General features: G+C 41.9%; 1 protein-coding gene across 1 annotated transcript in view; it reads left to right on the forward strand.

Annotated features, from left to right (window-relative positions):
• The window catches only part of podn (podocan), a 65445-nt gene extending 44689 nt beyond the window's left edge, over positions 1-20756 (forward strand). The window contains exons 6-10 of the mRNA XM_068036427.1: positions 323-479; positions 577-692; positions 4828-5485; positions 15387-15535; positions 17530-20756. Coding sequence (XP_067892528.1) covers positions 323-479; positions 577-692; positions 4828-5485; positions 15387-15535; positions 17530-17707 — 1258 coding nt within the window. The 3' untranslated portion in view covers positions 17708-20756. The remainder of the gene's footprint in view (positions 1-322; positions 480-576; positions 693-4827; positions 5486-15386; positions 15536-17529) is intronic.
• Positions 20757-23804: the final 3048 nt, after the last annotated feature.

Below are 23804 nucleotides of genomic sequence, written 5' to 3' on the forward strand. Positions count from 1 at the left end.
GAGATAGTCTTTTAAAATTGACATATCTGTTTTATCAATGAACCAAAATCTTGCAGTAATTAAATCAGTTAGTTAACCTAACTAGAATATACAATATATGAAAGAAAAACAATTACATCTGGTGTGGAAAAAAGTGTATTTGTTACAAGCTGGACTTCCTCTTTAAATATAGTTGGGAAATTCTTAAATATTAATCCTACTGTCTTTCCTTTTTGAGGGTTTTCTTGACAACTATATTTTTAGATTTTGCAATTTTTGATTATATTTGATAATGTTGTCATTTTTTAAATTATTGGCAGTTATTTTTTCTCTATCTTAATAGGTCTATCTATCTCCATAACAATAAGCTTACGGATGCAGGATTACCTGATCATATGTTTAATGGATCTGATGGTGTCGGAATATTAATCATGTCAAGTAATTTCTTGAAGTACGTTCCCAAGAATTTGCCAAAGGAATTATTCAAATTACATTTAAAAGTAAGTGAAAATCATTTTTTTTAAAAAGTCAGTAGCATTTGTTTCAAGTTCAATATAATTGCTTCATTGCACTCTTTTTATATTCAAATTTTTGCAGAACAATAAGCTTGAAAAGATTCCTAAAGGAGCTTTTGATAATCTTTCAAATCTTCGAGAACTGTATCTTCACAACAATTACATAACCAATGATGGAATAGACAATGAAACATTTTGGTAAGGACCTTGCATGGTAAAGATGTTTTGGAGATATAGAGCAGAACAAAAGCACTTTAGTTGCAAATTTGTGTTCTTTATAGCTTTCAAAATATACTAATATTTCCACCCTGCAACTTCCACAAAGGATTTTCTGTAAATTCCTTATGCTGTTGTTTAAATTTCTTTGCAAATTTCCACTTTCAGTTCCCAAAAATACAGGTCAGACATAGCCAACCTTAAATCAAAGCACTACTCTGCCCCAACTTGATGCTGTTATGGCGAGATGTGGACGGTTCCCACTGTTCAACTCCCCATCTGACCTCAGCAAATGTGTCTTGTTATTAGGGTTTAACCCCTTGGTGTTTTATTGGTCAAATAATCAGACAGCGACAGGTTTTATTGTGGGGTTAAAAACAGAAAATCAGTTGTTTATTGATCAATTAGCCTTATCCCAAAATTGTTGGAACCGCATCACTCTCACACACACCACACATAAACACACACAACAAAGAACAAAGAACAGTACAGCACAGGAACAGGCCATTCGGCCCTCCAAGCCTGCGCCGATCTTGATGCCTGCTGAAACTAACACCTTCTGCACTTCCGGGGCCCATATCCCTCTATTCCCTTCCTATTCATATATTTGTCAAGAGGTCTCTTAAACGCCGCTATCGTATCTGCTTCCGCCACCTCCCCTGGCAGCAAGTTCCAGGCACTCACCACCCTCTGTGTAAAAAACTTGCCTCGCACATCCCCTCTAAACTTTGTCCCTCGCACCTTAAACCTATGTCCCCTAGTAACTGACTCTTCCACCCTGGGAAAAAGCTTCTGACTATCCACTCTGTCCATGCCGCTCATAACTTTGTAAACCTCTATCATGTCGCCCCTCCACCTCCGTCGTTCCAGTGAAAACAATCTGAGTTTTTCCAACCTCTCCTCATAGCTAATGCCCTCCAGACCAGGCAACATCCTGGTAAACCTCCTCTGTACCCTCTCCAAAGCCTCCACGTCCTTCTGGTAGTGTGGCGACCAGAATTGGACGCAATATTCTAAGTGTGGCCTAACTAAGGTTCTGTACAGCTGCAACATGACTTGCCAATTTTTATACTCTATGCCCCGACCGATGAAGGCAAGCATGCCGAATGCCTTCTTGACTACCTTATCCACCTGCGTTGCCACTTTCAGTGACCTGTGGACCTGTACGCCCAGATCTCTCTGCCTGTCAATGCTCCTAAGGGTTCTGCCATTTACTGTATACCTCCCACCTGCATTAGACCTTCCAAAATGCATTACCTCACATTTGTCCGGATTAAACTCCATCTGCTATTTCTCCGTCCAAGTCTCCAACTGATCTATATCCCGCTGTATCCTCTGACAATCCTCATCATTATCCACAACTCCACCAACCTTTGTGTCGTCCGCAAACTTACTAATCAGACCAGCTACATTTTCCTCCAAATCATTTATATATACTACAAACAGCAAAGGTCCCAGCACTGATCCCTACGGAACACCACTAGTCACATCCCTCAATTCAGAAAAACACCCATCCACTGTTACCCTCTGTCTTCTGTGACTGAGCCAGTTCTGTATCCATCTTGCCAGCTCACCTCTGATCCCGTGTGACTTCACCTTTTGCACCAGTCTGCCATGTGGGACCTTGTCAAAGGCTTTACTAAAGTCCATATGGACAACATCCACCGCCCTTCCCTCATCAATCATCTTCGTCACTTCCTCAAAAAACTCAATCAAATTAGTAAGACACGACCTCCCCTTCACAAAACCATGCTGTCTCTCGCTAATAAGTTCATTTGTTTCCAAATGGGAGTAAATCCTGTCCCGAAGAATCCTCTCTAATCATTTCCCTACCACTGACGTAAGGCTCACCGGCCTATAATTTCCTGGATTATCCTTGCCACCCTTCTTAAACAAAGGAACAACATTGGCTATTCTCCAGTCCTCTGGGACCTCACCTGTAGCCAATGAGGATGCAGATTTCTGTCAAGGCCCCAGCAATTTCTTCCCTTGCCTCCCTCAGTATTCTAGGGTAGATCCCATCAGGCCCTGGGGACTTATCTACCTTAATGCTTTGCAAGACACCCAACACCTCCTCCTTTTTGATAATGAGATGACTGAGACTATCTGCACTCCCTTCCCTAGGCTCATCATCCACCAAGTCCTTCTCCTTGGTGAATACTGATGCAAAGTACTCATTTAGTACCTCGCCCATTTCCTCTGGCTCCACGCATAGATTCCCATCTCTGTCCTTGAGTGGGCCAACCCTTTCCCTGGTTACAAGAGACAGATAGAGAGGAAAAAAGGGGTAAGTGATGATAAGTGGGGTGAAGGGGGCAGTTTAGGTTTCGGGGGAGGTCATGTAAATCTGTTGAATTCTCTTGGAAATCAAGTTCTTGTGGGTTGCAGGCCTGAGGTGATGGTAGATTTCTCTGTTGGTTGAAAGTTCAGTTGAATACGATGGATCACTTCTAGTTCACTGCTATCTAGTGTAGATGTAGGATTCTACAACAGGGCACATGCCTTCTAGTTTGCTGGAAACAAGCTGCTGGATGTTGCTTTTCTTCTCTCTCTCTCTGGAGTCTCTCTCTAGGCTGCTTTATTTAAGGTAAAGCTGTGTTACTTCTTTCCTCCTGGTCGGAGACGCTCTGGTCTCTTCCCCATGGTGGTTGCACAATGACCCAGGACATGGCTATTTCCCACCTTCTTTGTTTCAGAAGAAGACATTCAATTCTGTAATGTTTTAGGATGGGTGTAGGATGGGTTAAATTGACATATCTTATCTTTGAAGATTTTCCTTTATCCTTGTCAGACAGTTTGAACACATAAAGGCCAAGCCTTTTTCTTTCGTGGCCATTTTGGAGTATTGTTCACTTTTTAAAAGAAAGGTTCATTTTTAAATGACAAAGTCAGTTTTTATAACTCTTCCGATTTTGTCCATAATTGTTGTATCATTGCACTTCTTGTATGCGTGACAATGCCTTAACTCCAAATGTATAATGCCTCCCAGTGCACAAGTGTGATATATTCCATTTATTACACACCACCTAACCTGATGGAATTTCTGAAAGAGATTGCTGTTTTATTTGTAGATTCACTCACTTACTGAACTGGGTTGAGAATGGGTAACTTATTTCACACAGAAGGCAAATAAGTCGTTCATTTCAACTCAGATCCCAGCTAGGGAATGATTGTGCAGCATCTGTTTTTTAAAAATGTGTCCTTGGACAGCTTTCATGGTCATTTTTCCTGCTGTCAGCCAAACAAATTATCAGATTTATTAAATTCAATTTCACAACTTGCTGTGGTGGGATTTAAATTCATGACAACAACTTGCATTTATCCAGTACCTTTAACCTAGTAAAAACCCTACAGAGCTTCACAGGAGCACTATCAAACAAAATTTGACACTGAACCATATAAAAAGATATTAGGACAGGTGACTAAAATCTTGGTCAAAGAAGTAGATTTTAAGGAGTGTTGTAAAGAAGGAAAGAGGTGGAGAGGTTTATGGAGGGAATTCCACAGCGTAGGGCCTAGATGAATCCCAATGGTAAAGGTCTGAAAATCGGGAATGCACAAGTAACCAGAATTGAAGGAGCACAGCAACCTCAGAACCTTGTAGGGCTGGAGATAGTTACAGAGCTAGGGAGGGGTGAGGCCAGGGAGGGTGTTGAAAACAAGGATGAGAATTTTAATATTGAGGCATTGCCATACCAGAAGCCATTGTAGGTCAGCATGCAAAGGGGTGATGGGTGAATGGGACTTGATGTGAGTTAGAACACTAGCAGTAGACCTCTGAATTAATAGTCCAGTACGATTACTAGACTACCTGTTCTCTACCATGGAGCATTCTTAAATCACTGGTCATCTAAAACTATCCCAGTTAGTCTTCTCCATCCAAAGTAAAGCTTTGTATTTCTTGAGGAATTCCATATACAAGATCAGTCAAGAATGGTGAACTCACCTAAAGAGGATAGCATGCAGAATTAAATGACTTGTAACTTTGCAATTAATTTGAATCTTAAGCCATTCTGCTGGGAGCACAGATTGCATAATGATCAGGCTGCTACAGCATTTGTAGAAATATGTAAATTATTTCTTAATTTTACTTGACCTTTGATCTTCTTGAATTAAGGAAACTGTCAAGCTTGGAATACCTGGACTTGTCAAGTAACAATCTGACTCAGATACCAAGTGGGTTACCTCGAAATATTATCCTCTTACATCTGGAGAAAAATGCCATTAAATCAATACCTGGTAACTGGCTGACGCAAATAAAAAATCTTGAATATCTCTTGCTTCATAATAACAAGATAAGGGCAAAAGCAATTCATCCACTTGCATTCAAGGGGCTTAAAAAACTCCACACCTTTCACCTCTACAATAATATGCTCGAAAGAATTCCAAGTGGCTTACCACGACGGGTGAAGACGTTAATGCTTCTCCATAATCAAATCTCGGAAATTTCCAGAAATGATTTCTCTCACACATACTTTTTAATAGAGCTTAATCTGAGTTACAATAAACTAACGAGTCCCAAAATCCACCCAGAAGCATTCCGGAAAATGAGACTGCTAGAATCTTTGGATTTTTCTGGAAATAACCTAAATGTAGTGCCTCGTGGTCTGCCAAAGAATTTGCATGTATTGAAGCTGAAGGAAAATGAAATTAATTCAATTCCCGATGGATCACTCTCTGGAATGACAAAATTGAAGGAGCTCTTCTTGAGTAATAACAAACTTAAACTGAATTCTGTCTATCCAGGGGCATGGAAACGATTGTCTACTCTACAGGTAAGAGATTATCAAGATCAACTGTACTATCTGAACAAATTGCTGGGGAAATTGCAAGAATAGCATTTTTCTATCCATGATCCCTTGCAATTGTTTTCTTCTTTTCTTTTCTGAAGATGCTTGCTCGTGTTGGGGGTTTCTATTACCTCACCCATTCTTCATGCATGAGTCTAGACAGTGAGTGTTGGCATCGCTATTCATAAATTATGATCATTATAAACTAAACTATTCCTTTACTTAATTGAGTGGAGGGCAAGAGCGTTCAGGAGCAGAAACCTTTTTCCCCATGTTGGTCCATGGGCACTGAGGCCTTAACTTGTCATGAAGCAGGACTTTCTTAGTCTGAGTTATGTATTTACCCATAGAAATAGCAGAGACCATGCAGACCTCCCCTATAACTAAAGTACAGTCCATATTCCTTGGGGGTGTTGAAATTAATTAATTCTTCTGAAATACTGATAGAGACTCCAACCAGCAAACTTAGAAGGACATGGTGAACATATAAAGAAATATTTCATAATTCTCAATTAATCTATATTCCACTGAGAACTAAAATGCATTGGGAAAGAGATCCATCAGTGACTAACTAAAGAGGTTAGGATAGCATTAGATTGAAAGAAGAGGCTTATACTGTTACAGGAATGTTAGTAAGCCTGAGGATTAGGAGAGTATTAGAAACCAGCAAAGGATGACCAAAAAATTGATACAGAGGAAGAAAATAGAACATCAAAGCTAGTGAGAAACATGAAAACAGATTGTACAAGTTTCTATGAGTATGTAAAAGGGAAAAGATGAGCAAAAGTAAACGTGGGTCCCTTAGAGGCTGAGACAGGAGAAATTATAATGGGAAATAAAGAAATGACAGAGACATTAAATAAATACTTTGTATCTGTTTTCACATTAGAAAGCACACAAAATATATCAGACATAGTGGTGAATCAAGGGTCTAATGAGAATTACTTAATTTGCTAATTAATATTAGCAAAGAAAAAGTACTGGAGAAATTAAAAGGGAGTGAAAGACAACAAATCCCCAGGACCTACTGGCCTACATCCTAGGGTTTTAAAAGAGATGAGTGCAAAGATAGTGGATGCACTGGTTTTGATATTCCAAAATGTCTTAGATTCTAGAACGGTTCCAGTGGATTGAAAGGTAGCAAATGTAATACCGTTATTCAAAAAAGGAGAGAGAGATAAAACAGGTGACTACCAGTCAGTTATCCTGACATCAGTCATCAGGAAAATGCTGGAATCTATTATTAAGGAAGTGGTACAGGGACCTGAGAAACCAGAGGATGTAGTATATTTGGATATTCAAAAGGCATTTGATAAGGTGCCACACAAAAGTTTTGTTGCTCATGGAATTGGGAGATAATATATTAGCATGAATAGAGAATTGGTTAAAGGACAGAAAACAGAAAATAGGAATAAATTGATCATTTTCAGTTAGGCAGGTTGTTAGTTGTGTGGTGCTGCAAGGAGCAGTGCTCAGGCCTCAGCTATTTGCAATTTATATTAATGACTTAGATAAAGGGACCAAGTGTAATGTATGCAAGTTTGCTGACAATACAAAGTTAAGTAGGAAAGTAAGGACACAAAGGGCTGAATTTTCCCAGCCCCATGGAGATGGGTTTGGAGATGGGAGGAGCGTAAAACTAGAGGGAAAGCATGTGAGGGTGGCTCCATGACACCTTCCCACCTGCGGGGAAATTTACCAGGGGGTGGGTTTGGAACAAAGTCAGCTGCCCACTCCAGGGAGGTAGGCAGCCAATTAAGACAATTAAGGTCCTATTTAGGGGCCATTTTCTAAAAGTGACGGCAGCTTCCTGCTATTGGAGCAGTCCCCCGCTGTGCGAAGGCCGTCAGCTCCTTGGAGGCGGTTTCCCGGAGGCAAACCGGAGGGCCATCTGAGCCAATGAAGGAGTCGCCAGGATGAAAGGTCACTGCAGCCAAAACCAAACCTGTGTAGGGGCTTCGCCTCCACACTGATGGCTCTACCAGCTGTGGACCACTTTCTTCTCAGATTTTCAGAAGGCATCAAAGTGCATCTCCATGTTAAGGCGCCCTCACGATTGCCTTTCTGTTTATGCAATGCCCACTTCTCCCATTGGGCCTACTGGCTGTCCTGTGCTGTGGGTCTTCTGATTGGGCCTCCTGCCTAGGGAACGTGTAAGGATATTGAATACAGAGGCGGCCAATTAGGAGGTCATTTCTCAGAAGTTTGTGCCAGAAGGCGCACTGACAACATGTGTGTCCTAGGACCACCCCCCCACCCCCCAACTCCCCAACATCGTCTTGTTGTTGGGGTCTCAACGCCTGCCAGAAAATTCATCACAGAATTTGCAATGGGATATAGACAGATATAGATATGTGAGTGGGAAAGAAGGTGGCAGATGGAGTATGATGTGGGGTAATGAGAGGAAATTCACTTTGTTAGGAAGAACAGAAAAACTGAATACTTTTTAAATGGTGAGAAACTATTAAATGTTGGTGTTCAGAGGGATTTGGGTGTCCTTGTACAGGAACACAGAAAGTTAACATGCAGATACAGGAAACAATTAGGAAGGCAAGTGATATCAAATGGCTGGTCTTTATTGCAAGGGGTTGGAGTACAAAGGTAAGGAGGTCCTGCTGCAGTTGTATAGGGTTTTGGTCGACTACACCTGGAATACTGTGTGCAGTTTTGGTGCTCATACCTAACTTGTCTTAGAGGGGCGCAACAAAGGTTCATTAGATTAATTTCTGGGATGAGAGTGTTGTCCTGAAGAGATGTTGAGTACAATGGGCTTATACTTTCAGGAGTTTAGAAGAATGAGGTGATCTCGTCAAAACACAAGATTCTGAGAGGGCTTGACAAGGTAAATGCTGAGAGGCTATTTCCACTGACTAGAGAGTCTCAGGATAAAGGGGGCAGCCATTTCGGACTGAGATGAGAAGTAATGTTTTTCACTCAGAAAGTTGTAAATCTTTGGAATTCTCTACAGTAAAGGGTTATGGATGCTCAGTCATTGAGTCTATTCAAGGCTGAGATCGATAGAATTTTGGATTCTAAGGGATTCAAGGGATATGGGAATTGAGCAGGAAAGTAGAGTTGCGGTTAAGAATCAGCTGTGATCTTATTAAATGGCCGAATAGGCTCGAGGGTCCAACTGGCCTAATCCTGCTTCTCTTTCTTATGTACTTTTAACTCTCATGAAACTTTCTGAATGACATATCTATAACATAAAAATAGTACAGCCACAGTTTGATATGTCCATAGAAAGCTGCTGGGGCCGGATTTTCAAAAGGTTGTGGGGTTGGGACCTGGTGCAGGCAGGATTTCAGAATCACTGTCCCAGAGGTTGTCTCGGGATCTTGATGGCACTGGGACAGTTTTGAATTTTCAAAGTGCCTGTGGGTGCAGGGCTGGGGCGGGGTTTGGTGGGGGAGGGTTAGGAAAACACACTCACTGCCAATTAATGGCCCTGTAAGCCCCAAGGGGCCTGTGTGGTCGTGATTAGAATTTTCAATCTTTAATTTGGCGAACCCAAACAGTCTGGTGCACATTAGTGCACAGCTGTTGGGTTCACTGTGAGGGCATCAGAAACTTTCCATTACATTTAAGCTGACCTTTCCTAGGCCTACTTGCACTGGTTTGAACGCTCTGCTGTCATCTAGCCAGCATGGCCACTTCCATACCCGGCACGCTGCTGGTCCTCTAAGGTAAAAGCAAAATACTGCGGATGCTGGAAATCTGAAATAAAAACAAGAAATGCTGGAACCACTCAGCAGGTCTGGCAGCATCTGTGGAATGAGAAGCAGAGTTAACGTTTCGGGTCAGTGACCCTTCATCGGAACTGCCTCTAAGGAGCTGCCTGCTATCCTCTAAGGAGCTGCCTGCTATCTTCAGCAAGGCAGCGGCAGCCCGTCCTGGAGGCGCCGCTACCTCTAATTGGGCGCTGAGCTCACTTCCTGCCCAATTAGGGCATTTACATTTAAAAATAGCTTTGTGAGAGCAATGCAGCTCAAGCGCGGGGTCAGGACTTAAAATTCAACCAAGTGTCGGGTTCCCAGCCCTGCTTTGAAAATCTAGCCCCTGGAGTTTGAGAAATTGTGGTAAACATTTCCAATTAAGAAGTGGAGAAAATTGAGGGAAAACATAATGTTAAAATTTTTGTATGGTTTCAAAACAAAGCTAATGAAAATTACAAAGGAATAATATTATTGCAGAAATTTTCCTCCATAGAAATTCAGTAATATTAAATCTGTGAACTGCTGTCAATAGTTTTTGTTATTCATTCATGGGATGTGGGTGTCGCTGACAAGGCCAGCATATATTACCCATCCCTCATAGTCCTTGAGAAGGTGGTGGTGAACCACCTTATTGAATACAACCACAGTGGCTTGCTTGGCTATTTCAGAGAATAGTTCAGAGTCAACCACATTGCTGTGGATCTGGAATCACATATAGGCCTGACCGGGTAAGGATGGCAGATTTCCTTCCCTCGCCTAACATCAGTCGTTGGGAAGATGCTGGAAACTACTATTAAAGAAGTCTTAACATTGCACTTGGAAAAGTAGTATGATTAGAACAAGTCAGCATGGTTTTACTAAAGGGAGATCCTGTTTGACAAATCTATTAGAGTTTTTTGAGGATGTAACTAGTAGGGTAGATAAAGGGGAACCAATAGATGTAGTATACCTGGATTTTCAAAAGGCATTCGATAAGGTGCTACATGAAAGATTAATAGGCAAGATAAGGGCCCATGGTGTTGGGGGTAATATATTAGCGTGGATAGAATTAGAACATTACAGCGCGCAGACAGGACGCAGAGAGTGAGCATAAATGGGGCATTTTCAAGTTGGCACGCAGTGAATGGTGGAGTGCCGCAAGATTCAGTGCTGGGGCCTCAGCTATTTACATTCTATATTCATGACTTGGATGAAGAGACAGAGAGTAATGTATCTAAGTTTGCTGATGATACAAAGCTTGGTGGAAAGGTAAACTGCGGAGAGGACGTAGAGAGGCTGCAAAGAGATATAGACAGGTTAAGTGAATGGGCAACAAGATGACAAATGGAGTATAATGTAGGGAAGTGAGAAGTTGTTCACTTTGGTCGTAAAAATGTTCAGAGAGACTTGTGGGTACTCATATAAGGAAGGCATAAAGTTAACATGCAGGTGCAGCAGGCTATTAGGAAGGCAAATGGCATGTTGGCCTTTATTGCAAGGGGATTGGAATACAGGAATAAAGAAGTCTTACTAAAATTGTACAGGACTTTGGTGAGACCTTACCCAGAATACTGTGTGCAGTTTTGGTCTCCACATTTAAGAAAGGATATACTTGCACTGGAGGCATTGCAGTGAAGATTTACTCAATTGGTCCCTGGGATGAGGGGGTTGTCCTATGATGAGAGGCTGAGTAAATTGGGCTTATATTCTCTGGAGTTTAGAAGAATGAGAGGCGGTCTAATTGAGGCATACTGAAAGGGCTTGAAATGGTAGAAGCTGAGAGATTGTTCCCGCTGGTCAGGGAATCTAGAACACGGGGACACAGTCTCAGGATAAGAGGTCAATCATTCAGGACTGAGATGAGGAGAAAGGGTTGTGAATCTTTGGAATTCTCTACCCCAGAGAGTGGTGGATGCTCCATCCTTGAATACATTTAAGGCTGGGATAGACAGACTTTTGGGCTGGATTTTACGATGGGCGAATGGGAGTTGGCCACCGACGTAAAGGTAAGTGGCGAACCCGCATCTGCCTAGCCCGGGGTTCCGACCCGCATTTTATGGGTCCCCGAGCTTTAGCTGTTCAGTGGTAGGACTTCCACCTGCTTGACGGAGGAAGTCCTGCCTCATTTAGCTGCCGGCCAATCATCAGACCAGCAGCTCTCAGTCCCAGCAGCGCCACCGGCAGCGGTGGCCACTGCTGGGACTGCATCCCAGCCAAGAACAGGGAGCCAGGACTGATGAAAGTTTGGTTTGCCTTGCCGGGTAGATCGGTCGCGGCCTGGCAAGGCAAGAGTGGTCGTTTGGGGGGAAGGGGGTGTCACAGGTCCTTGGGGTGATTGGGGAAGTGGGGGCTGCCCTCAATCCGGCACCCTATGCCCGATTTTCGCCACCCACCACCAGGCCCCGCGGCCCACGTAAAGTGGGGCGGAGGTGAGAGCCAGCCAGGAAGGCCTCCCGGAGCCCCCCGCTCCATTTTATGCTACCTCCCACCACCATCCGTCTCGCTGGGGTGGTGTAAAATTCCGGCCTTGGTGTCGCAGGGAATCAAGGGATATGGGGAGTGGGCAGGAATGTGGAATTGAAGCCCAAGATCAGCCATGATCATATTGAATGGCGGAGCAGCCTCAATGGGCCATATGGTCTACTTCTGCTACTATTTCTTGTGTTCTTGTAAAGGACATTGGTGAACCAGTTGCGTGTGTCTGACAATCTGTTAGTTTCATGGTCACCACTACCAATGCCAGCTCTTTATTCCAGATTTGTGTAATTAATTGAATTTAAATTTTCCAGCTGCCATCATATGATTTGAACTCTGTCACTGGATCATTAGTCCAGGTCTCTAGATTACTAGTTCAGTAACATATCCGGAATTTTACAGCCCCCAAACCTGCAGGCTGGTGACAGGGGTGGGGTTGGGATCTCCTAGAATTGAGTGGGAGGTGGTGGGGGGGAGCAATTTTATGCGGGGCGGCAGTGAGAAATGGCCCACCCACCCCAGCCAGTCAAGGCCCTTAAGTGGCCAATTAACTGCCACTTAAGGGCCTCCTCCCACCACCACGGGTATTTTACCAGTGGCAGCCGGATGGAAAAAGCCTCAAGAGCCCCGCCTGGTAAAACCAGATAGCCTTCTTGAGGACTGAGGGTGGGGGGGGTCCCTGCAGATCGAGCACCCTGTGCCCCTTGGAAGGCCGCACCCAAAGCTCTAATCACCCCCAAAGCACAACACTTCCCCCCCCCGCCCCCCAACCGACACCCCCCTTGCCTTGCCAGGGCCCGGACAATTGACCTAAAAATGTACCTGTCTTCCGGGGTCCTGCTTCACCTTCACCACTCCCGGTGATGCTGCTGGGACTAAGAGCTGCCAGCCTGCTGATTGGCCGGCAGCTCCATTAGGTGGGACTTCCTGCCTCCAGGAGGTGGAAGTCCCACCCAAGACCAATTAAAGACCTGGGGAGTGAAAAATCCTGGCCTGGCTATCCAGACCCAGCGGAGGCGGGCTTGCCACCGACTTTTCGGCCAGTGGGCGGGGCCAAACGCCCAATGAAAAATTCCAGCCATAATCACTGTCCTACTTTACCCCCAATAGTGCTACTTTATAGTGCAAGTATAATACTGTACATTTATATTGCCCTTGACAGCAGAAAGTGCTGATGTTGGAGAACTTGTTAACTAGTTGTTTAATTGGTTACTTGTTGTTGTATGAATCTGGTATTGTCACAGTTCAAAAATTTCCATCAAGAATCACTTAAATAATTTTTCATTACAGTTTTTGACCCTATATAATTGAAATTTTTTGCATTCATCTTCTATGGCATTGCTTCCAGACAAAAATGGCCAATGTAATTTTTGAATATTTTTTAAAATATGATTTATGTTGCCACCTAATTATTTGTATTTCCTGTGTTCTTCATATCAATTTATTTCTAAAATTTCTTATCCAATACTTAAATTGCAATGCTGTTTTCTGATGTTGCGATAAGATGCAATATACATGCAAGTCTGTCTTTTGTTCTTTCCATTAAACTTGTTGCTACCATTTTAAAAACAAAAAATGGAGGGAAGAGAATGAGAAGTAACGTCTGGAGGAATGGAAGGGGACAAGGCGCAAACAGTGAAGCTTGATGTGGACATGCATGCAAAAGGAATTAGGTGATAGAGGCAAAGTTGGATTGTTAACTGCTATGAATACACTTGCTTTTGCTCTGCTATACCTGCATTTTTTAATGTCAGATCTTTGAACACTGGCCCTCAGTTAAGTGGAACAACTGTGAAGTACTGGGGAACAGTGTGCCTGAAGCTGGGATTTTCATGAGGAGGTCAGGCTGTGTTTGCTGGGCCACATGTGGAAAATGCATGTTGCATTGAGTGGGTAGTTGAATGGGCAAAGGACTAGTGTTATTGCAGTACATCAGAGTTTTTTGTTGCAATGTGATTAGGGAGAAGCTGGCTGCATTCAGGGTAAATTTGCACAGGGGGCCTCAAACAAGCATTAAGGGGCGGCACAGTGGCGCAGTGGTTAGCACCGCAGCCTCACAGCTCCAGCGACCTGGGTTCAATTCTGGGTACTGCCTGTGTGGAGTTTGCAAGTTCTCCCTGTGTCTGCGTGGGTTTCCTCCGGGTGCTCCGGTTTCCTCCCACAGCCAAAAGACTTGCAGGTTGGTAGGTAAATTGGCCATTATAAATTGCCCCTAGTATAGGTAGCTGGTAGGGAAATATAGGGACAGGTGGGGATGTGGTAGGAATATGGGATTAGTGTAGGATTAGTATAAATGGGTGGTTGATGGTCGGCACAGACTCGGTGGGCCGAAGGGCCTGTTTCAGTGCTGTATCTCTAAAGTCCCTCATTTGCATTAGCTGACACAAGTATGGATGCCTATTATCTACAACAATATGGTGAATAGTGCACATCCTGCTCACCACACTGGAAGCTTAGCTGTCCACTTGGCACCCCCCAAAAAAAACACTGATTAAACACTATGAAGTCATGTGAGATTCCACAGCTTTTGTTAGCAGTGTTGATACTTTCACATGTCAGGCAACACAACTGAAAAATTAATAAGTTAGGAGTAAGAAGAATTTCAGGTGGAATCTTTTCACTCAAATGCTAATAGACTTGTAGAATACCATGGAAGATCTTTGAAATAGCAACATAAATGAGTTCAAGAGGCAATAGGATGATGTTAAGACCAGGTGAGAAAGGTGTCTAGGGGTCTTTTACTGTCTTCACCTGATCTTATTGTAACAGGATTTATTTTTAAACACACTGTGTTTTGAGCTCCCCCTTTGTAAATCCTTGTTCACAGCTTTCCAATCATAAGGCAAAGAACTGAGCACACCAGATTTTCTTTAGGTTTAGAGAAGAAAAGTGAAATTTATGAAACCTTAAACTTAAACTCCAATACGGTTAAAGCCTATGCATATACGACGCGCCCATGCTAGTATGCACACGTGCTACACACATGCAAATAGGGACAGAAAAGAGCAGAAGAAAAATAAAATGGAGAGGTTTTAGGCAGTCTCTAAAGGGGGTTTCTTGTTACTATTTCGAGCTCACTGTTGTCCTTTTGTAAGTAGTCTTGCTTTTTGTTGGGGCCCAGTATTCTTCTTAAACCTTGTTCACTGTAGGAGACTTTTCTCTCTTGGGGTTCATGTGTGGTTACCAAAGCTGGTGAGAGCGAGATGAGAGCAGACAGGAGAGAGGTGTTCTCAGTCCAGCAGGAAACAGACTTCTGAGTTCAAAATTCTGTTGGAAGCTCAAATTCAAAAAACTCCAATAGTCAGCCAGTCATGTGACCAAACTGGCCCGACGACGTCTGTTTGTGTATACGGCCAGCTTAGTAGTTAACCTGGAATGCTTCAACGTCTGGTAATCAAAAGTCCATTGTGGATTAAATTGGAGCAGGGAATAGCTCCTTTGTCCTTTTAAGTACTTATCTGTTGGTTGACATGCTAAAGTCTCTCTCCAGCCAAAGTCTCCAATTGTTTTTTAAAGCAAGTTCTTTCTTCACCATCAGCAGTTTAAAATCAATGTTCATGTGGCAAAATTAATTTTCCTTATTCTTGGTGGGTGGGGGGCTTACCTGACAACGAGTTTTAGGGGAGAAGGGATTGATGGATGGGTGAAGAGATAGGATGAGATAGGTATATAATGTATAACAATGTCTGTTTTAATGTGTTGTTTTCTGTGTTCAGCTTTTGGATCTTTCAGGCAATCAGCTCTCCTATGTTCCTTCGGATCTGCCAGAGTCTCTTGAATATATTTACCTCCAGAACAATCAGATTTCTGTCATCCCAGAGAATGCTTTTGAATCCACACCAAACATCAAAGGGATTTTTCTTAGGTAAGTTGAATTTAAGTATGAACACCTTTGTAGGTGCTTCAAGATCCCTTTATGCTGCTGAGTTCAATAGAGAAAAGATGCACATGAACAGGAAAGCTTCTGCCTTCTATAGCTGTACCTGAGGCCTTCTGACAGCTCAGTGCATTGTGATCCTAAATCATTTGATCCTTGGTCTATTCTGAATAAGTTGAGTTTGGGAAGAAAATACTGAGGAAAACTGGAAGTTCAACAGTATTTTGGCAATCAGCTCTTCTATGTTCCTCTTGATCAATAAAGTGCATTGGATTTTTGTGATACCAGAAAGTGTCTTTGAAGTCCTGCATCTTAAATACAACACAGCAATAATGTAGGGAGAAAGAAGGACAGCTAGTACAACACAGTTGGAATGTCAGATGAGCAAGAGAAGTCCATTTGATAAATGACTATAGTTGTACCAAAAGGATGGAGAAAAATTAATACATTTCCAACGGAGGGGAATTGACCATACTGACCATTTTGTCCTGGTTTCAGGTGATAATGAATTTGAACCCTGATGTGTTTTTTATGGCTTAATCAAATACATACTGTCTTCAATTTCATTATTAGGATGTAAAAGTTATATTTGGGCACTGTGAATCCAGTTTCTAGTGGGCATTGACCTACAGCACAAAATTCAACATTAATTGGTAATCTCAGTCAGAAAGGATGGATGGTGTGGAAAATGGAAACATATCCAGGCAGTGATAGGTAAGACTAGAATTGGTCTCTGTTCTCTTGGGCAGAAAGAGGAAAATTATTCCTGGTCCTGTTCACTACATTAACTCTTTTTGGAAGCACATGCATGTGCATTTTGGGTAAGGACAGGACTTGGCTTTATTCTGATGTGACCCACATCAGGTAGCTCATGACTGGAGGTCACCCATGTCTGTGAAGCTAAGCAAGGCCTGAAGGAAAGAAAATTGTTGGAGAAAAACTGGCAAGAAAGAAAAGATCTATGGATTCCAACCAGGTAAATGAAAATAATAACAGGCAAATTCTGACATTGGCTGTTAAATATTTAACAGGGGAGAGGTGTTTTTCACATATCCTGTCCAGAGAAGGCACTTGTTGTATAAATTGGCTACTGGAACCAATAAAAGTATATTCTTAGCTAGCACAAGAATATAGAAAGCTGATTTGAGCAAATTGTTCATTATGGCAAAAGGTTTCAAATATAGAGAACACAAGTTGACATTTAGTAAGTTAAAAAATAAGAGGGGAGCTTTTTCACTCAAAGGATAATAGATTTACAGAATTAAATTACCAGGGAAAGTCGTTTAAGAAGACATAATTGTGGATTCAAGAAGCAATTAGATTTGTTTCTGGGCAAAGAAGGGAATGAGGAAAGTGATGAGAAAAAAAATTGAGGTTAGTCAAAATGGGGTAGATTTGTTGGACCTAATGATTTCTTTTCTGTTTCTAATCATTTTTATGTTCTTTATTTGGCTAAATGCTGATTGTATGTTAAAAATTAATGTATGGCAATTGGTGTACATTTTGAATTGCACCATACAGTCAGATTTGTTTTAATGGTTAGCACTCTTGTTTTTGGATCTGAAGTTGTGGGTTCAAACCCTATTTGAGAGATCTGAGCACATAATCTAGGCTGAAACTTCAGTATAATCCTTATGGAGTGCTGTCAAAGGTGCCATCTTTTAGATGAGATGTTAAACTGGGGGCCCATCTGCCTTCTCATGCAGATATAAAAGTTCTGATTGAAGAAAAGTCGAGGAAGTGTGTGGCCAATATATATTCCTCAACCACCATTAATAAACAGATTATCTGTTTGTTTATCTCATTGCTGTTAGTGGGATTTTTAGTATGCAAATTGGCTGCTGTAGCTCCCTGCAATATGATGCACACATCAAAAAGACTTCATTAGCTATGATGTGCTTTGAGAGGCCATGAAAGATAGTTTATAACTGCAAACTCTTTCTTATATTACATACACTGTACACAGTCTTTTCTTTTCACAGAGACAACAGACTTACAACTAGTAGAGTAAAAGAAACTGCATTTGAGAAGCTGAAGTCCTTACAAGTGTTGGATATGGGTGCATATTCTGATTCCGCTTCCACATCTAAAAAGGAGGATGGCAACTCGGAAGACAATTTAGAGAATGATAGTGAACAAGCTACTCAGAATGATAAGTAATTTCCATGAAAGTTAGCCAAGACATTTAGTGCGTTTTCCATACACTATGTTGTTGGCTGGTATTTGAAAATAGAGGTCATCTAAACAGCTATTTCTCCCTCCTCTGACTGGTTCCTACTCCCCCAAACTCTAAACTGCCCCAAATGTTCCCAGCTAATGATGCCTTTACCTCCCTGTTCTCCTCCATCTTCCTCTCAACTTACTCATCTTATCTATACAATCATCTATTTCCTTGATACCCACTCATCCCAGCTTGTGACAACTTGACTTCTTCGACCTCATGCTTGCTGTCATTATCAATCTGTTTCTCTTTTCCAAATCTATGCACAGCTTCTTCAAAACTGCCAATATCACCCTCCTCCTCAAGAAACTCACCTTAAGCATTTTCATCATCTCCAACAGCATTTCTCAAACTTACTTTGTTCCAAAAGACTGGAATTAAATGGTTTCCATGCAACTACAGTCCCGCCTCTAATGGTGACTCCTTACTCAAGTCCCTCCAATCTGTTTTTTTTTAGTTTTAGTTTTAGAGATACAGCACTGAAACAGGCCCTTCGGCCCACCGAGTCTGTGCCGACCATCAACCACCCATTTATACTAATCCTACACTAATCCCATATTCCTACCACATCCCCACCTGTCCCTATATTTCCCTACCACCTACCTATACTAGGGGCAATTTATAATGGCCAATTAACCTATCAACCTGCAAGTCTTTTGGCTGTGGGAGGAAACCGGATCACCCGGAGGAAACCCACGCAGACACAGGGAGAACTTGCAAACTCCACACAGGCAGTACCCAGAATTGAACCCGGGTCGCTGGAGCTGTGAGGCTGCGGTGCTAACCACTGCGCTTCTGCCTTGCCTACAATACTATGACTGTACTAGTTAAAATCACAAGCAACATTGTGTGTGACTGTAGCTGCCTGTATGTCCTCAGCTTCCTTGACTGTTTAGTGACAGTTGACACTATTGGCTGCTCGATCCTCCTCTAGTGTCTCTCATCTGCAGTCTACCCCAAAGGGTTGCTGCCTTCTGGTTCCTCATTGTATGTCATTTTATGTGTCTCAGTGCAGGAATTACATTGCTGCCAATGGCATTTCCTACTCTGTTGATTGGGTCATGTAAGGGGGACAAATGGCTTATTAATATCGACAAGCTATGCTTCAGCAGTGTTATTGGAACTTAAGATTAGTTTCCAGGTGTACATTGATGGCATGTAGCTCTATCCTGCTGCTTCCTCTTTGGATTTACTTTCTGAAATTGCCTGCCTAATATTCAGATCTGAATGAGCCAAAGCTTCCGCCACCTGAATACTTTTACATTCCCCTCAGTACCTCCATGCCTCTGGCCTCAATTCCATCAAAATTCTCAGCCAATGTCCCACACTGAATCAAGAGATATAAAAACTCGGTATCCAGTTTAGCCCTGAGCTCAGTTTCCTTCTTCACGGCGAGTAACTCACCTCCCGACTCCCCAAAGCCTGTCCACCACCTACAAGGCACAAGTCAGGAGTGTGATGGAATAATTTCCACTTGCCTGGATGAGTGCAGCACCAACAACACCCAAGAAGCTCGACACCATCCAGGACAAAGCAACCCGTTTGATTGGCATCCCATCCACTACTTTCAACGTCATTCCGTCCACCACCAACACTCAGTGGCAGCAGCGTGTACCATCTACAAGATGCATTGTGGCACCTCACCAAGGCTCCTTTGACAGCATCATCCAAACCCGTGACCTCTAACACCTAGAAGGACAAGGGCAGCAGGTGCATGGCAACACCACCACCTGCAAGTTCCCCTCCAAACCACACACTTTCCTGACTTGGAACTATATTGCCGTTCCTTTCCTGTTGCTGGGTAAAAATCCTGGAACTCCCTTCCTGACAGCACTGTGGGTGTATCTACACCACATGGACTGCAGCAGTTCAAGAAGGCGGCTCACCACCACTTTCTTAAGGGCAATTAGGGATGGGCAATAAATCCCATGAAAAATTTAAAAAAAACAATGCATGCCTTTATTATCTCAAGGCTTGACTTTTGTAACACCATTATAGCTGGGCTTTCCAATCTCAGCTCTCCACAGGCTCCATCTCAAGCAATACAACTCATATTCTCACCCAGATTAAGTGTCACTCTTCCATCATCCATCCACTCCAAGCTCCACTGGTTGGCTGTGTCCCAGATGTCAATTCTCGACCTTGTTTTAAGGCTTTCCTTGGTCTCACCCCATTCTTCCTTCATAATCTCCTCCTGCCTTTTATCCCAACACACACTCTCTGTTCCTCTAACACTGGATTTCTCCTCATCTCTTGTTCCACAATCTGCAGCTGCTCATTTGCTCTCAGAGCTTTACTGAAACTCTATACCCAGTTCCTCTGCTTGGCCATCCACCTCTCTGTTTTCAAAATTCTTCTCAAAACACTCCTCTTCAACTGCATCATTCTTTTCTCATCTTAACCTCGCCATTTTATCTCTCATTTGCCTTGTTTCCTCCTTAGTGTAAAGAGCTATGAGATGTCTTCTGTATATAGAGAACACTATATAAATGCAAGAAATAGTTATATATTTGCAGGGAAAGGCATGTGGTAAAACAATGGCTGACATGCCAATCGGGTACCTTATTAATGAACAAGTTGTTTATATCCATATATGTTACTTAGAATGAATCCCCAAACTAACAGATATATATTTATCTAACAGATATAAATTTATCTAACAGATATATATTTTAACTCTGAATTGCATTGCGAGGCCATACTACTTTTATCAAATTTATCAATCGCTCCCCATCAATGAATTGTTCTGCTGATCATAGAGTGATATAGCATAGAAGAAATCCATTCAGCTCATTGTGCGGGTGATGGTGAGATATTATCTAATTAACATGCTATAACTGGTAAAATATTTTGTTTGTCAATATTGGAACAATTTTATTTTGACAATGAAATTTAAAACACAGGATTTGAACATGTTGCTAATTGGGTTGTAATTGTGTGACCCAATGTCAGGGAACTATTTCTAACCTGGAGCGTAACTTCCAAAAGGGGTGGTTTGAATATTTTATCGTCTTGCTGATGTGTTAGAATGTTATCATTTGTAAATCATTTATTAAAAGATGATATAGATTCCAACCGACCCTGTAGTCTCTTTGCAACTGCGGAACTTACATTTGGGAACCATCTTGGGTAGTCCTCCTACATCACAGTGAAAAAGGTTTCAAAGATATTAGCACTTTCTATTTCTCATCAGCTGGCTCTTAGTATCGTTCATGCGCAGAGCCTATCTTTCCTTTTGGTAATAGTGGGAATAAGGGGCTTGGAATATGGGCAGGGTTGGAGAGATTCACTTCAGAGGATGAATATTTGACATGCTGAATAATTGAGACTATGAAAATGTGAAAAAAACGATACATTATCATTCACTCCTCAGGAAAATACAATGTATGAATTGGTCATATTTCAACAGGTTGTACAACACAAGAATTAAGCTGTAAATATTGTAAAATATATTATTCTCGCTTCTCACAGTTGTGTGGACAAATTGCTCTTTTCCTTATGATGGCAACAATGTATAGTTTTGCACAAGCAAGATAGTGTTCTGGATCATCATAATGTTTAACAAAAAGTTAATGAAAGACAGTGCTATGATTTGAAAAATGTCATGATTATATCATCACATATTGCTAACCGTTTCAGGAGCTTACATGTTTTAGGAAATTTCAGAATCTGGTTTAGGACATCGAAGATTTTTGTTTTGTTTTGTTTTTATTTCAGTAGTCATCTAGAACGATAGAAAATTAATAATGTCCTTGAATTGGGCGATCGGTTCCAATTAAAATCACAACAACCTGACCGTGGGCTTAACACAGTCAATGCTTGCCCTGAGAAAGAAGATCAAGGTTAACTATCAAAAACATCAGTACTAATCCAAATAAATGTGACAAGGTTTATCCTTTCGTCCTTTGGGCTCTATTTGTTGTTCAATGTACAGTATAGTCTTATCTCAAAAGTATAGATGGAAGCTGGGAAAACATATATATTGCCAATCTGGAAATACATATAAGGGACAAAAACAAGAAATGCTGGAATCACTCAGCAGGTCTGGCAGCATCTGTGGAAAGAGAAGCAGAGTTAACGTTTCGGGTCAGTGACCCTTCTTCGGGGACCTGGCTGTCCAACTCATAGGGAAATGAAAAGCTTCTTTGGACTGGCACAAATTATATTTTGTCTGGTTTTTGCAAAAGTGTGATTCTTGTACTCTTGGTAGGATTATGCACAAGAGAAGCAGTATGTAGGAAGCTAACATTGCAGGGCTGAAGGAAGATGGTGTTAACCTTGGAGTGTTTCTTGCATTAGGGCAGTAAAAAAAAACTGTTTTTTAATTGCACAGATACTGAGAAGCATGTTCAGCTCTCAAAGTCCTGGCTTTCTTCCAATTAGAGTCAAAATATAGCATAAAACTTGGGCATTTAAAGATATTTTAATTGCTACTTTTCTCTGCTTACCTCTACTTTCTTATCCCATGCTACACATAATCATGTGCTGAGAGGGAATTGGGCAATTTAGTCCTAGGACTGTTAATGGTGCTCTGAGATCAGCTAATAGGGGTTAATTCATCTTCCCCATTGCCCAGTCTGTGCTCAATGCCTCTGCCTCAACTGCATAGTATAAATTGGTCTCCCAGTGTCTGGTAATCACGGATCTGATTTCACATTCGGCATAGGCTATTGCTGTGCACTGTTCCATTGTGCCCGCCCCCAGAGCATGAATACAAAAAGGCTGACCAAATATGACAAAAAGATATGCTTTATATTGAGCTGAATCTCACTGAAACTAACATTTCAGCAGCTAAACAGTGACATTCTTCTTAGGTGGAAAGTGCTAACAGCTCACAACAAAATTTGCTCTAGCATACCTTTTAACTTGATTTATTTGTATCTAGTTAGTTAATATGAATATAATTTTTGCTAAATGCGCATTAAATGCTACATTTCTAATATGGAACAGTTATCATGTGAGAATGGACTTTGAGATGTCTGCATTGCCAAAATAAACTGTTGATTTGCAATAGTCCAAAGACTATTAGAGGTCTTTCACTTCCATTGAAATATTTTCTCAGCATCAAACCACAAGGGTTTCCTTTAAAAAAAAATATTGGTTTTACTGGGCAGTGCAAGAAGTTGTCATGTTATGTTTTCATGTCCTGTTGAAATTATATTACACTGTTGTCATGAAATATTTTCATAATATAGAGAATATATCCATGTTTAAAAAGTGGGGAAAATTGGGAACCATTAGAAGATAATGGGGGGGAAAAAAAATTGGACAAGGCCCAATTATGGGCACAGATCGTGACGCGTGCTTAACCCACACCCATTCATTGTGATGCAGGAGGCATGCAAACTTCGTGCTGCCTGCTCATTATAATGATAGTAGCGTGCAGCCCAGCACAAAATGTGCTGCTGAGTGTTGCACACTCAGTAGGGTGCCCAAGTTTATGTGAGGCTCACACCACTTAAAGCTGGCCTGCACTATTTAAACCTAGCTTGCATCTCTTAAAGAAGAGGTATATTCTGGCTGAGCAGTTGCTGGAACTGTTTGTGGAAGAGAGTCTTGAGCAGGGAGAAGAACGAAAATGGCACAACAGGGAAGAAATTGGATTCCAAGGTTCTCTAGTGTAGAATTGGAGGCCTTGGTTCAGGAGATTGACAGGAGGAGAGAGATCCTCTTCCCAGTGGCAGAAGGTCCTCTGGAGAGACACTGAAAAGGCAGTGGGAGCAGATAGCCACTGCTGTCAATGCAAGCAGTCTAACCTCAAGGACCGTGATGTACTGCAGGAAGAAGTATAATGAGTGGTCAAGGTCAATGAATGCATCTTCAAATGCCATATCCTTACAATTGAATCACACTCTGCTCCATTCATCACACCCCTTCATTCACCAACCAACATTATCAAGCATGACAAACCTAACATTTATCGCCTCATCTCACCTGCACTAACTTAGCACTGCTACAGGCCTCACACTCACATCTCTCAGCTTGCATACACTGCCAGTTATTCAACCATGACAAGCCCAAACACATTCCACCCCA

This window comes from Heterodontus francisci, chromosome 8 (genome assembly GCF_036365525.1).
Source record: "Heterodontus francisci isolate sHetFra1 chromosome 8, sHetFra1.hap1, whole genome shotgun sequence".
Classification (NCBI taxonomy): Eukaryota; Metazoa; Chordata; class Chondrichthyes; order Heterodontiformes; family Heterodontidae; genus Heterodontus; species Heterodontus francisci.